Here is a 16,649-nt window from a genome sequence, read left to right as displayed (position 1 = left end):
TTTTATCTGAAAGCAGGCATTATTCAATCCAGAAAATTCTTCAAAATGGAAACACTTGATCACAGTGTATATTGTTTATTTGAGTTTGTTCAAAATACAGAGGACATTTAGTAGACACTGACTAACTCAATGCTTTAAAGGGACTCAGACATGCTTGCTTAATAAAAGATATATATTCTGTAATAAGGGTTTACTTTTCAGCGGTATTTCCGAGAACCCCCTAGCCATCATGGTAATTATTGCTGAAGAGTTCTGAGAATTGTTACACAAAAATATAACATTCCCCGGATCTCTCTAGAAAAAGAGGCATATAGCTCTATCAATCTACTGCATGATAGCACAGTCTAGAGAAGTGCAAAACACCTATTTTATATCAAGCCAACACACAATTTAACTTACTGTTAAATTTTACAAATGTTATTATAACTGACATACCACAGGGGAAATGTGCTAGTAACATTAAAATTATGTAAATGTATTGTTGATTGATTTATTTTAACATCCACAATTTAAATCATTTTAGAAATTTGGTCATTCAAACATAACTCATGATGCTTTATCAAGTAAATCTAACATTTTTGTTAGGAATTTCAGCAAATTTAAGACATATGTATACTTACAACCACTAAAATCAAGAATCGAAATTGAACATAACTGAACATGAGATAGTGTCCTAAATTACACAAACATATGCATAGTAATAATATCTAAAATTTACTGTGATCATAATTAATTAATAATTGATCCAAATGCATCCATTTACCAACATTTCTGAAAGTAGTAAAAACAGTAAACAGTTTACCTCCAATTGGATCAAAAGAGTTTTTTTAAGTGGAAAGTTACTCATCTGAACTTGTCCCCACCATACTTTCATGCCTGGTCTTTTCCATACCTTTGCTTGATTTTGAAGGATTCCCCCTTCTCCCTGTACTTCTCTGTGACATCATCCACAACTGTGCAAATATGTCCTTTGGACTGTTCATAAGTTTCTACTTCAATACAGAGTAATTTCTTTAACATTTTGCTGTGCAAATATAATCACAGAAGTAGTTTTCACCTAGGGATCTAATTTCTCATTTCAATCTTGATGCAATGAGCATATTTGCCATTTTTATTCCCACTGACAGAAATTTGTAGTTTCGAATTAACTGTTACAAAAAGTTGCATATAGCTTTCTGTTTTTGTATAGAAAACAACATTTTTGTGCAGAACATATTCCTGAATATAAGTATTATTTCCTGCACACAAAAAAGTGCAAATTTTGTGCAGAATATATACCGACCTGTAAACTGTCAGGGATTCTCCTCATAAAATTCCCAAAGCTCAAAAAACACATTTTTAACCATTTTGGAATCATCGCTGCTAGGGAGCAGTGCACGGGGCAACGGATTCACCCAGCTGCCCTTCTATTTACTTAGTAAAGCTAGGCGAAGCTGGACGCTCATGTGATAAGGTTGATATAGTGTGAATTAGGAAGTCAAACAAATCTTGGTTCTATAATTCAATGGTTTACACTTTCTAAAACTGCGTTGATCCTTAATACTCCGATCTCTAATACTCAGCTATGTTAACTAACTCTTAGGACATAGTCACTTGTGCCAGCAGAGGGACTACACCAAAAAGAATTCCTGCTCAAAAAGGTCCCTGGGAAATCTTTTAAGTAAGTAAGGGGCTTATAGATGTTAGTGCAGTTTTCCAGGTTAACCAAGTAGTTGTGAGGGAACACAATTTTCACTAATTCATAGTTCATGCATGTGCACCACTTTAGGGAATCATCAGAAATCTGGCTTCAGTGTTTGAGGCTTTTTCATTCTACACAACTACAATTGCACTTTAACTGCCACAGGTGCACTCAATGGGATCTATGGGGTTTGTAGTCTCTGGCTGAGCATTTAAAAAGTCTACCTTGAACTACAAACCCCAGAGTTCCCTTAGAAGAACCATAACAGTTAACATAGAGTCATAATGCTACAATGAAGTGGTGTGAAAGTGTCCTCGTTATTTCTCTTATTCTGTCAGTGTGGTCATGACTTCACTCAGATTAAGATTTCCATGCATATACATTATACAAATTTGCAAATTGCTATCTGAGAGACTATGCTCTCTGAATGCATCATATACTTGTCCCCCAGTAATAATTCTACATGTGAAGCTACTACAATACAGATAAAAGGCCAAAATGCTACAGTTGTGTAATCTGAGTCAAATGAATGGGGAAGGAAGACTATTTTAAAAAATGTCCTGGAATATCTGGTGACATTTCCAAAAGATCCAATCCAGATATCAGTAATCTCATCACCATTTCCAATCTGTCAGCAGAAGCACCACCTCTAAACTGAAGATAATAGTAATTTTATTTTTAGCTGCAAAGAAGAGAGATATTAAGGCTGTTCGGGTATTTATGCTTCACCACATAAGGGATAGTAGCTCTTGCAGACCAGCTTCTTGATAAAACTGTTAAGTAAAGTGGCCTTTCTCCTATCAAAATCTAACAAACTGATCTTCTCATGTGCACATCCCAAACATTTACTCCCAGTAACTTTCCTGAAGAAGTTTCACCTCGACTGAAAGCCTTTGAAGATGGCCAGATTCGACTCTCCTGGATTAAAAAGGCATTTGTAGAATTCATTCACACAGGCATTGTGGAATTCACATACACCACCAGCCATGCACTGACTAGTTCTTATAGCTACTCTTGATGTTCAATTTTGTTGTTAACTGTATTAATCTTTGAGATGTGTTGGTGTTAGATACTCTCCAATTTCCACTTTCTCCCCCCTCCCAAACACACACCACTACTCCCCCCCCCCGCCTATTCCATGTACATCTTGATTAGCATATAAATGAAGTGAAAGGAATTGCTCATGAATAAATAGAGCTTTCAAATGAATTAGCTTTATTCACAGCTTGATAATTTTTGAAAGTTTCTTGAAAATATATTTAATAGTTGATTGGTGATTGCTGTGATGCTAGTTGTTGTTGGTCTTTTTTCCATCTTGATACTATCAATGAGTTGTGATATTTAGAATAAATGTGAAGAATGTATGATTTAGGCAAAGATGGGTACAACAAAGACAAAAATAGACTGACTAAAAGCATCACTACTGGCAGATGATTTCTCAAGTAAAATCTAAGTAATATCCTTTAATTTCATTCATATAAGGGAAGACAGAATGTATATATAACCTTCTAGGGTGCTAAGCTTGAAGATATTACAACTTAATCACCTGTTGAACAGTAAAAGGAAATGACACACAGCCTTAGTGATTGGCTTCTTTCACATAACTTCACTGAAGAAGGAATGTTATAACTTTCCTCTTCTATGATATTGGTTCAATTTTTCTTCTTCTGCCAGCTATACAAAAGGCTTCTTTTTCATTTTTTTTACACTGTCATTCAATCAGGCTGAGCTATTTCAGCTCTGATATAAGTTTTTAAATAGAAAAAGTAAGAAAAACAGCTATAGCAGGTCCTACTTGTTAAAATAGTATACATCCACTTCAGAATAATACAAAAGCAAGACAACTACGACAGTACAATCCTATGCATGCCCATACTAGATTGCAGTTTTAAGTACCTTAAACTTGATTGGTTGCTATAACCAGGTCTGAACTAATGGAGTGACATAGGAGGGCTGTAGGATTGCCATTTTATCTAAATCTGGTATTCCAGGCATGGGCTCTTTTCTCTGGCCTTGTCCCCAGCCCTTTGAGTCACATGCAGCTCTGCACAGCTCTCCTGAGAGCCTTGCACAGCCATCTGTCAAATCCTCCTCTTTGCTGGAGGACATGGTGGACCAATGTGTCCTCCTGCCAAGAAGGGGACGCAGTTGCATGTGAAACCAACCGCCCCCACCCCCGACCTCCCCCCTATACAGACTGCCCACAGCCTCCCCGTCTCTGGCCTGGTCCACCTGCCCAGGGTTATGGCCCCCTTTCTAAAAAGTTGGCCCATGACTATGGTATCCTATGATTTTGATAATAGAAGCTGATTATAAGGAACATATATAATCCATTTGCTAACCTTGTGGAACAAAAGCAAGACAATGTATGTCATTTTATGAGTGTGAGAGAGATTTATACTACAATGTTACATTGGGTCTGGCCTACATCTACAGTCAGCCATCTACATTTACTGAGGTTAGGGTCACAGGACCCCTATGAAAGAGAAAAAAACAGAAATATAAGAATTGTTTCGGGGGTTTTTTACCTATGGGAAAACCTCTCTAGGTCTTTCAGCATGATTCTATACTTGATTTCTGCTGGAAGTTCACAATAGAACCAAGCTGAAGCATAACCAAAGGAACCTAATCTGTGATTAAACAAAGTTACAAATGTCAAAATGGCAAATGTGGAGAAATTGCTATATTAGTTTACAAACCTAACATCAGTATGTACTAACAAGATACATTTTCTGCCTCTACACCAAGTAAAGGGACTAGAAGTCAGTGAGGCCAGAATTACAATTTCATCTGCTTTGAGGATTTTTCTGTTCTAACAACTTTTCATGTTATTCCTCATCTTATAGGGGAAAAACATTAATAACACTCCACCACCCCCAAAACCTGCTCTTCTTGCTTTTCATTTTTCAGAAGTAAACGTTTTAGCATAACTAATCGATTTTTTAAAAATCAACTGCGAAGAAACAGTTCAGGAAAACACATGAATGCTTTATGAGATTCCACTGGGAGGAAAGTTTATTTTTACCTGATTTGTTAGACACCCATATAATTGCCTCTGATGAGAAGTGGCTCGTATTTCCTACTGCAATTGTTAATGGAATCTGCCACAAGTAGCTGCAAGACAAAGGAGGGGGATCTAAGAACAAAAGTACTGAACTGGTTCTTCTCACTTAACAGCAGTCAGGGATTACATCAAAGAAATCAAACAATTTCAATAGCAGAACAAAGATTTTGATTCTAACAAGTTACTTTGCCTTTAAAATGAATTTACTACTGGCAACAAAGCAATGAGAAAGTCATTCATCTTTCAAAAAGGACACTGATGTCTTTTTACATACTATCATTACAAGATAGCTTCTAGTAAATTAAAGTGAGTTTTTAAAAACCACCAAAGGAAAAGCATAACTGAAATTAATTTAAGGAGAAAGAAGGATCTAACACGAACATTTGTTTTGGTTTAAGTGACAACATACATTTCAAGTAAGGGCATATTAAGTAGTTTCATAAAGGCTTCTGGTAATAACAGTTCATCCCCACATGCTTATAGTCATATCCCTTTAATTCAAGTGTAAAATGCTCTAGTTTATACCATTTTACACAAATGTAAAATATGGGAGAAATCAAGTTCCCATGCATTAATGTTATAAAATTCATATTAGAATAATGGGCACAAAGCTTATGTAGTAATTTGCTATAGGAGTTGTTTTATATCCATTGTAATATAGAAAATATTTCCTGCAGGATCACTGAAGCCTCCATCATCAGGAGTTAAAACAAACAAACCCTGTGATAACAGTTGCTTCCTTTGAAAGATGCATAAATCAAAGCATCTCACATATTTTGATGTAACCAGTTACCCTACAAACATATATTCTGGTCTACTGCTTGTTTGGAAAATATTTCCCCAAATGAGACTTTGGAGGTGTTCTCATATGTGATACAGCATACCCTTTGTAAATAATATCAACTAGCAAAGGGAGCCCCCAGTGGCGCAGTGGGTTAAAGCACTGAGCTGCTGAGCTTGTTGATCGAAAGGTCGCAGGTTCGATTCCGGGGAGCGGCGTGAGCTTCCACTGTCAGCCCTAGCTTCTGCCAACCTAGCAGTTCAAAAACATGCAAATGTGAGTAGATCAATAGGTACCGCTCCGGCGGGAAAGTAACGGCGCTCCATGCAGTCATGCCGGCCATGGAGGTGTCTATGGACAACGCTGGCTCTTCGGCTTAGAAATGGAGATGAGCACCACATCCCAGAGTCAGACATGACTTGACTTAATGTCAGGGGACTACCTTTACCTTTTAACAAAGGTTTAGCTCTATATACATACATGAGTGCTCAGAGAAGTTACCAATATAGATTTACACAGACGCAGGGAGAAAAGAAGTTTCAATAAGCCAGGGGAATGATTCTCAAAGGCCCATTTCTGATATATTTAAGATGGAATTGCCAAACAAACAGAACACACATACAAACCCTGAATTTTAATAACATTTGTTATGGTCATATTGATGCTTCATAATAGCTGCAACATATGAAACAATAATCAATTTCTGTCTCTCTTGTATACAGCTAGTAGAAAGTACTATCTCGATCTTACAGAGCTGACCGGATGTACTGACTTGCTCCACTAGCTAGAAATTCAAGTGCTTCTTAGGAAGTTAACTTGAAACAGGTACTGTAAAGTGGTTTCTTCCCACTTTTCTTAACTGTGTCCCTGCTTCTATCCCACTCCTGAACTATTCCTTTCACTGTCTCCATATATTAGTTCCAAATGAGGCAGACCCACTGATCCAAAGGAAACTTGTTAGTCATCACTTATATAAGTGCAGGAGTCCCCAGTGGTGCAATGTGTTAATCCATTGTGCCAGCTAGACTGCTGACCAAAATGTTGGTGGTTTGAATCCAGGGAGTGGGGTGAGCTCCCATCTGTCAGCTTCAGCTACTCTTACGGGGACATGAGAGAAGCCTCCCACAGGATGGTAAAACATCTGGGTGTCCCCTGGGCAATGTCCTTGCAGACTGCCAATTCTCTCACACCAGAAATGACTTGCAGTTTCTTAAGTCGCTCCTGACATGAAAAAAAAACTTATATTAGTTCAACTGATTCAACAAGTCTTCACTAGATGGAATTGACATTTGGATTTGGGCATTATAGAGAAATGAAAGTATGAAGTTCCTTGTTGAAGAACACAAAAAAGGATATGGGATTGAAGGTATTGGAAAAGAGCAGACCAGCATATCTGTAGGACAGAAAGCTGGGAAAGGCTCCTAGACAACACAGTGTTTTATGCAGTATCTAGACGGAACAAACATTTTTCAGTCAAATATAAGATTTACGACTGGATGTCAACCTAGTTATTTTGATGGATATATGACATTTACTGGGAACCAGTGAGATGATGGCCATACTTAATATGTTCTTTTTTAACCAGTCATATTTCCAAACCATAAATAAATGTGTAAAAAACATAATCAGGCTGAGCATATTGAGAGCAGTATAAATTGTAGGAGATAACTAAAAGGGTTAGGGTCCCTCCTTTATAAATGGAATCCTAGCTATAATTGCGCATCCAGGTTGATTAAAAAGACCAGAATGACTCCAAGTTGGTTCCTGCTGTTTCTGATTTTATTTTGGAGATCCATGTACATTTTGTCTATCCCACATAGACTTTTTATACCAGCTCTCCAGGGTGGCTTGCTTTAACCAACTAACCATAATATTGGAAATAAGCGGAACAAATTTCAGGACTTCTCAGACTGGCTGTATCCTAAATTATGTTTATGAAGAACCCTTCATTTCCCCAGAAAACCAACATTTGCTAGAAACTAGTTTTGCCTTGAGTAATGGAAGTCTTATTTGTTGTAATGAATTCTTGATTATTAGTATAGCCCAGAGGAAACTGATTAACCCTGATATAGTGAAATGTTCTCAACAGGAGAAATAACCATTTCAGAATTTGATTCTTTGCCACTAAAAAAAGAAATATATGGCCATATTATTCATTTACGCCCTGCTCTCCCTGTCAAATCTAAAGGATAATGACAAGCCAAGTGGGATTCACAAAACACACACACACACAAAATGCCATTAAATTTATTGGGAGTTCACTGACTCTGGATTATTAGGGAAGGTTGACAGAGCTAACTAGTCAGTATATTAAAATACAAAGCTGTAAAAAAGGAAAGACACAATCGCATATCTGTATGGCTGGCTTTTTACTGCAGTGGCAATTCAGAACATGGTTATGTGTTTAAACTTCATTGATTATACTGGATTGCAGCCCATCTTTTATTGCTACATTAAGATAAAGTGCAGTGTAACAGGTTTTAAATTGCATCTAGTTAGATAATAGAATACACACTACTGTTATACATTTATGCTAAAGTAAATTTTACCTTTTGAAAAAGATGTTTAAAATGACATGAATGGATGAAATATGTCTGTAATAATGTTCATATTCAGCATGCTGTCATACTCCATGACTATAAGCACTGGCTGATAAATATGCTTGCTGTTCTGAAGTTTCTGACATACAGCTACTGTACACCTATCTATGGGAGTCCTTTCGTTCTCACTGGATTTTACTTTATACAATATATTTTATTACTACACAATATAGGATGCTATTCTATAGTCATAATCTGTCAGCTGCTGAGCTACAGCATTCAGTGGAAGGCTTACTCTGCTGGCAGAATTCAGATATTCTGTGGCACGGCCATCAGGCCAGTAGAATGATGTAGCCATGTCCTGTAAAATCTGTAAGCCACAGAACTGACACATGAAACTTTCAGAGCATATGTTGAGTGCCACATCCTGTTAGAGTGCACTATCATATGTATACATATAAATCCTACATGTTCTGGTTCCCCATTATGTGCACTAGAAGCTCACAAGAGAATTCATTGTGGATAGGAAATTATATAAGAAATCAACTCAGTACACAAAACAATGCCCTGGCTTCACAACTCAGCACTGTACCAACTCTTCTCTACCTATAATCCTTACGCCTACATGTCTCAGGACTCAAAGCAAAAGCATTCATTAATTTATCAATCAGAATATTTTCTATTGACTCTCAGCTTGTTTGGGCATTTACGGTGATGCACAACTGAGATAAATAGTATTTAAAAATAAACCTAGGCAAAATCTTGATACTACATCTCAATTATTTTCACCACTGGCCAAGCAATTATGAGTGCAGATGCAAGAAAAAGAAGAACCAGTGAATACATCTTTTAAAGTTACAATTCCTAAGGGAAAATAGAGAAGCATCATTCTAGACCCCTTGGAGAAGAGAAAGCCAAAAGTAGTGTCAGACAGCAACACAGTTTTTCTATTTTCAAAAAAGTATAGGTGACCTGCCTATGTTTCTCCTTGCTTTCCACAGACCACCCTTCCTTGAATAAAGAATGAATTGCACCCTCTGTTTCGTGCAAACCATGACTAATTAAAATAATTTACCCACCCAAGGTAAAACAGTTGGAATTATAGTGCTACCCATGTACCAACAGGACTATTACCTATAGTTTCACCTGCCCACATCTGAAAAAATATTTCCTCCCGAGGAATTTTCCATGTCCAGGAATGGAACTTTTTGGTGACTTCTGGCAGAAGTGTATTTCAAGAAGGTTTGCTATTATCCATGGTTGAGCATTTCAGCATAATTTCAGGAAGGTATGTCCCATGGACATGGGAATCATACAGAAGTATTTCCCTGACTTAGAAACTGGTGTCACAAGGAGTAAAGCACTTAATATGCTATTATTTACACAGCAAGTATCAATAGCCAGGAGAAGGGTGCCAATGTTCTTTTTGCCTCAGACGCTGAATTTTTATTATCATCTCATTTTAACAATGAAAATGATTTCTGGTACAGTTTAAAGGACAGCATTGCCTTAAAACGGTCTTGGGCTGTGTAACTTGTAAATGGTTGATTGTGCCAGTTGTGGCGACTTCTAGTGATGAGATTTGCCATTATCAGGATCTTTTTCAGGGAAGTCCCACTGAAGAGTAACACTCCAAAACATAGCAACCCAGTTGACATGACTACTGAAGTTTCCTAGGCCACTTCTTCTTACATTGTGAGACCTGACTCCAAATAGGATCCTCTTAATACAATGTTGTGGTCCCATTTCCCCCCTGAAAGTCACCTAATAGTTAGCTAGCTAGCTAGCTAGATAGATAGATAGATAGATAGATGTTGTGCAGTGTTTACAGTGGATCCTTATTTATTTTATTTATTTATTGGATGCACTTCTTGACCGCCATTCTCAGCCCTTACGGGCGACTCCTTTAAAAGATGCTTCAGATGAACTTTGTGAAAAAGGATCTTGGGTTGTGAAGGTAGAATGAGTTCCACTGTCCAACTATTTGTGAAAGCCCATTGGAAGTAAGGAAATAAATTCAGGGAAAGTAGTGTTGAGGAAAATGAACATGAAGAGGGAGAAGAAATGATTTTTTTTCTTGGCTGCATGGACAGCTGGCCTGCTAGGCACCATCAGATGAAGGACTGGTCAAGGAGATGCCAAAAGGCTGTTGTAGAATTGAATAACTTGTTGGCCCAACCAGGGAGCAGGCTATAAGTCTATGGAGTTTCCCCCTGCTTGAGTCAAATGGACATGATGAAGGGGACTTTGACTTTGCTAGTGGAATTGTGGCCTGAATTTGAACTTTAGTAAAATGTGAGTTATTCCACTCCTGAATATATCCCACTTGTATAAGAGAAATAGATAATGTTCTAACAGTGCAATTTGGTATGTGGTACATATTAGTATGGAACATTACACTATGTAACAACATTTGAAAAAAATGTTCCTGGTTTGAAAGTGCTATTTCCTGTTAAATTGTGTGGTACTTACTTTGAAAGTAGTTTTTACACAAAAGAAGGCTGAGATTTTAAAAGTGTGAGTTTTAAAAGAAGAGAATTTGAGAATGGATCGCAGAGAGAAGAGGAGTGAGTGAAAAGCAGTGAAGAAATTTGAAATTTGGTGCCGAGGACTGGGAAAAGACACATATAAGAGGTGAAGAAAGAGAGCGGGATGACCTGGAAGAGATGAGAGTGGGGAAGATAGTTTTGAAGGAAAGATTGTCCTGGAAAATCATGATTTAAAAAAACAAAAACAAAGAAGGACAGAGAGAAACAGAGATGCCAAAATGGAAGGACAGGGCTGAGAGGAGAAAAGTGCAGACAGGAAAGAGGGAAAAGGTTTCAATCTGTGTGCATGTTTACTACAATCTGACTCTGGTCTACTATAAAATCCATTATGCAAATCAGTCAGGTGTGTCGGTCGACTATTACACACCTACCCATTAGTGTTTTTCCTCAGATTAAAGTATTGTCTTTTAATCTCCTGTTTCTACTTTCTGACTGGAAATATATACTGGAAATATTTGGTCACTGTGCCTTAACAATACTCCAGAAACTTTGTTTTTGTGACTGTCACAAACTATGTTGAATTGGTTGAGACTGCAAGATATTCATTGAACAACTATAGCAAAATGTGGTGCAGGATGTCCCGCAAAAAAACAAAAAACTTCTTGCCATTTAATACACTTTTTCATGTTTTATGACAGAACCAATTAGGAAATGTCATTTATAACCCAGGAACAAAAATGTGTTGCATAGTGTTATTAAGGATAGAATGATTACAAATGATTTTTGAAAGACAAGCCTTTAGGCTTTTGCAAAAGGCTGTCCTACTTCACCAATCACTTGTATAAAGATGCAACAGACATGATGTAATTGGGTTTACAAAGGGCTTCCGGCAAGCCTCTTTGTAAATGTAGCAGTAGTGTAACAGAGGACAGTTGTTCACTTTGATTGGTGACTGACTAAAACCAGAAGTGGGTGGCAGTAGCTGGAGTTCTTTCAGTGGAGGGAAGGAAACAGTGGGATTACTTGTAGATATGTAGATGACTTAGAGCTAGGGGTAAGCAGTGAAATAATTACATTTGCAGATTCTTCTCTTAGTAATTGAGGCGGATGAAAACCAAAGCATACTATGGAAAGCCTCAAAGGTTAAACTAGGTCAATAGGAAGGGAAGGATTAATCATTTTAATATAGGGAAATACAAATGCATAAGTTGGGGATGGGAAATCGTGATGTCAGATATGGATATATTAATGGGTCTTAAATGACAATGATATGATAGAAATAGAAATCTTTATGAAAGAGAGCTGAATAAAAGCATGATTCCAATAATAGGCACTGTACCCACAAAGCTGATGAAAATACTGAATGACAGTTTAGTAAATGTGTGACAAATGGAGTTGTGTTTCTGGTGAAGCAATTACCATTCTCATCATAAAAATTTCACCTGATAGTAAGGTTAATCATTTTTTGTGTTATTGTTGGTTTTGCATGTACACCTGTAAAATTCGTAAATTATATCAACAGCAACTATAAATAATTACATATTTCTGCATTGCAAGGGATTGGACAGGATGCCCCTTGTGGTCTCTTTCAACCTTATGATTCTATGTCTAAAATAGATCAACATTTCACAACAACTTAATTTTAGTTTATTGGTAGTTTGAATTCTTGAAAATAGAACACTGCAAAATAGGAAAGCGTCAGCAATTTCTAAAGATCCATTGTATGGCAGTATAACAAAAACAATTCTCTTAATGGCTCCTGTTTTTCTCACCTACTTTTTGAAGATTAATTAACCTTTGCCAGTCATTTAAGCTTATTACAATAATGGCATTTTTAAAAGTATGGAACAAAGCAAAATGGTAAATTGAGTTAGGACAGTCTTGCTATAATTGATCAGCACTTCTGCACTAAACCATAAACTGTATGGCCCTAATGTTGCTACAAATGCAGGCAGCTCACATATAACAACTGGTATCCCTGGACATGCATACTTAATCTCTGCAAAACAGCCATTTAAGCATTCAGCTAGCTTAATAGTTTTCAGACTGCTATTGCAAAGTAGATGGACAAGAGCTTCTACAACTAAACCAGATATCTGTAGGAATGGCTGAAGCTCTCTTGTTAAGTTGAAATTGGTTTTCCCTTTCACAGTATTATTCTCTTCAATATTTCTCAAAATATTTATTTGCTTTTCATTAAATCTACTCTATTTTTGTTCAACTTCTTCTTATGGTAAAACAGTTTTCTTCCACATCTTCAGCTCATTAGAGCACAGAGCCAAATTACTGAACCCTTTTTATTATAAGCACTCCAATGACTTTGGCTACTCGGTAGTCAGTGACATAAAAATTTAAGATATACTGAAAAGAAAGACTATAATTAATACCATTTCCCTTTTAAATCAATAATCACTATATCCTCTATAAACAATATTAAATGTCATAAAAAGAAAACTAAATTGGAATCTTGGGTCTGTTTTAAGTTTTAAACTTCAAGGCGAGCAATGCGAAATTAAGATAGACAAAGTAAACTCGGAGTCTGTGTTTGCATGTTTATTAATATTTTTCATCATGGAGATTAAAAGAGAAGTAAAACTAGACTTCAGTTATTGACTACATTTCTTTTTCATCATTGTGGCATAAATACACAAAGCCATTAACCACAGAAGAATTAATTAGAAGAATTATAACCTTGTAGAAATTCTAAACATGTGGTTGAAATCCTTTCAAGAGCAAGTTGTTTTAAGTGAATAATTCTCTTCCCTTGGAATAAATGTTCTGAGCAAGAAACAGGAAGGAAAGAAATCCAAATATTTAATAGGCCTGTGCGGTTTCGTTCGTTAATTCGTTATTTCATAATTAAATCGTTATTTTTACCATATCCGACGCGATTTCAAAACATATTTTCAAACCCGGAAGGGTTTAAAAATATCGAAACAGCAGCCCCATTTTTTTTACGAGCTTCAGCTCGTGTCATTAATGGGATGGAGGCTGCTGAGTGCTGCTGGTGCCTGGGAGCCAATCCGGCGCTCCCAAGCACCCCAGCAGTGCACCGTGGCAGGAGCCGGAGCCGATTGGATGGCGCGCGCGCGCTCACCCTTACAACCGGCCTCCGCGCGCCATCCTCCTCCTCCTCCTCCTCCTCCTCCTCCTCCTCCTCCCAGCTGTGTTGCAGGAAGTGTCAAGAGGAGGAGGAGGAGGAGGAGGAGGATGGCGCGCGGAGGCCGGTTGTAAGGGTGAGCGCGCGCGCGCCATCCAATCGGCTCCGGCTCCTGCGCCCTCCTCCTCCTCCTCCTGACACTTCCTGCAACACAGCTGGGAGGAGGAGGAGGAGGGCGCAGGAGCCGATTGGATGGCGCGTGCGTGCTCACCCTTACAACCGGCCTCCGCGCGCCATCCTCCTCCTCCTCCTCCTCCTCCTGACACTTCCTGCAACACAGCTGGGAGGAGGAGGAGGAGGAGGAGGAGGAGGAGGAGGATGGCCCGCGGAGGCCGGTTGTAAGGGTGAGCACGCGCGTGCCATCCAATCGGCTCCGGCTCCTGCGCCCTCCTCCTCCTCCTCCCAGCTGTGTTGCAGGAAGTGTCAGGAGGAGGAGGAGGAGGGCGCAGGAGCCGGAGCCGATTGGATGGCGCGCGCACGCTCACCCTTACAACCGGCCTCCGCGCGCCATCCTCCTCCTCCTCCTCCTCCTCCTCCTGACACTTCCTGCAACACAGCTGGGAGGAGGAGGAGGAGGAGGAGGAGGAGGAGGAGGAGGATGGTGCGCGGAGGCCGGTTGTAAGGGTGAGCGCGCGCGCGCCATCCAATCGGCTCCGGCTCCTGCGCCCTCCTCCTCCTCCTCCCAGCTGTGTTGCAGGAAGTGTCAGGATTGGATGGCGTGCGGAGGCCGGTTGTGTGAGTTTTCAGGGCTGTATGTATGACCATGTTCCAGAAGCATTCTCTCCTGACATTTTGCCCACATCTATGGCAGGCATCCTCAGAGGTCTGTTGGAAACTAGGCAAATGGAGTTTAAAAAATGTTTTGTAAATATTTACGAAATTTCGTAAATAACAAAACATTTTTTTGTAAAGTTTTGTAAATATTTTAAATAACGAAACAAAAAAACACCCCAATTACAAATCGATTTTAGAAACAAATTTTTTCTTGATCAAACAGGCCTAATATTTAATCTAAAATGCATATTATTAACATGTATATTACAAACAGAACAACTCTTTTCTATCTAAATACCTGCCTCATATAATGTTGTCCCAAAGCTGTTTTGGGCAGCACTTAGGTGTACAAATTAAATATAAGAATTGCTCCTTGTGTCCCAACCTTAGTAGGTGGCTCAAAGAAAGCAAGGTCAGAGATAGTTTACATCAATGCTATGGAAATGTATCTCCAGAAACATTAGACAACCATCTACATAGGACAAATCCCCCAACACTGATCTGGAATTGGGTATTTTGAATCAGTGCCAGGGGAGTCTACAGAAGAACTTGCTGTTGTGAAGTTCATAGAGTTGGAGAGACCAGAAGGGCCATCTAGCCAATCCCCTGCAATAAGGAGTGTATCCATCTGCATAATCAATCTGTGGTAAGCCCTTGTGAATGCAGTAGGTATTAAGTCTGACATGCCATTTCATCACATATTAATTGGAGGGGGGTGGGTGGAGAAAAATTATACAAAAATAAGCAACTGAGGCAGTTCTAGGCTGACAGCTACCCTCAAGCAAGTTGTCCAAACAATCTATACCCCTCCTCAAAAGCCTATATGTAGTTAAAATCCCACTTCTCATCCTACAAACTGGATGTGTGTGTAAATTGTTTAAATGACAATGTCAGTTCCAAAAAGCTTCAATGAGTAGCAGAAAAAGAACAATCTTGGGGCCTTGTAGAGGTTGTTGGACGTGAACTGAATTTTGCCAACTATTACCTTATTCACAAAGAAGGCAGCCTGCATTTCAAAATGTTGGTACATAGTGTTGCCCAATCACTTCTGGCAGTTCTCCAAGATAAAGTTGCTTGATAACATTTTTATTATCAACCATTACATTAAAAAGGAATAAAATGTGGCAAGGACATACTTTATATTAGGATAATTTATGAACTGTTTTTTTTTTCTGTCTCCTCCTCCCTCTTTTTCCACCTCATATTGTTTTATATTCTCTTTATTTGTTGCTTTTATAATGCATGCTGTAAAAAAATAATGTCATGAAAATAACTGAGGGAGAGGAAGGCACTGTTACTGTTATACTATCCCCTATATCCCAGAAGCAAATTCAAAGATTCACTGTCTGCTAAAAGGATCTTTATTCTACCAACAAAAGGGGGGAGGGGTTATAAAATTAAAAATGCAAAAATAATCTACTAGGTCTACATACTATTTCATTTTTCCTTTTTTAAAATATATTTTTATTGCTAAAATATATGAAATGGGGAGGGGTACAGGAATAAATATAGATTAGAGACTATAGAAGAAGAAGAAAATTGTTTCTTACTTAGACTAAAACAAAAGAATAGAAAAGTGGGTACAGAGTAGGTAGAGAAACATAGTAGACAGGAAAGTTAAAGAATAGAAAACAGAAAGCCCTAGGCAGTGTTCCTGCCCTAACACTGCCTTCTTCATAATCAACATATCTATCTTTTTGTCTTGCATCTTCTTTCTTCTGGTAGATTAACTTTTCAGGATCCTTTAGATATTATTGGGGATCCTGCTATTCTTGTCTCTAACTCCCCCTTTTTCTTTGCTTCTTAATCTTACATCTCTGTAATTTTCTTTTCAAAAGAAAAATATCTTGGTTTAGTGGCATTAAATGCTGAGTTAGACACACATCAATAAGAATAATCTAGTAAACTAGTCAATGCACTTTCAGGGCCAAACACTTCCCATTGGAAAGCTCTAATATTACTTTTCCAATTCTTTAAAAAAAAAATATTTAGGGAAAGAGGGAAACGGGTAGATTTTTAGATTTTTTTTATCTGCCAAAAGATTATGTCTATGTGATTTCAGAAAACTAAATGAAAAGAAATTATTTGAAAATATAGACTTTCTCAGATGTGAATATCACAGTATGACCCCAAACAATATGCATACTCATTCTCACAAGC

At 38.1% G+C, this 16,649-nt stretch overlaps 1 protein-coding gene across 1 annotated transcript in view; it reads right to left on the bottom strand.

Annotated features, from left to right (window-relative positions):
* TRHDE (thyrotropin releasing hormone degrading enzyme) overlaps positions 1–16,649 on the bottom strand; it is a 283,101-nt gene that overhangs the window by 44,285 nt on the left and 222,167 nt on the right. Inside the window, exon 10 of the mRNA XM_067469097.1 lies at positions 4,707–4,795. Coding sequence (XP_067325198.1) covers positions 4,707–4,795 — 89 coding nt within the window. The remainder of the gene's footprint in view (positions 1–4,706; positions 4,796–16,649) is intronic.

The sequence above is a fragment of the Anolis sagrei genome, chromosome 5 (assembly GCF_037176765.1).
Source record: "Anolis sagrei isolate rAnoSag1 chromosome 5, rAnoSag1.mat, whole genome shotgun sequence".
Taxonomy (NCBI): domain Eukaryota; kingdom Metazoa; phylum Chordata; class Lepidosauria; order Squamata; family Dactyloidae; genus Anolis; species Anolis sagrei.
Note: the sequence above shows the minus strand (reverse complement) of the source record. Positions and strands in the feature narration are given on the sequence as shown.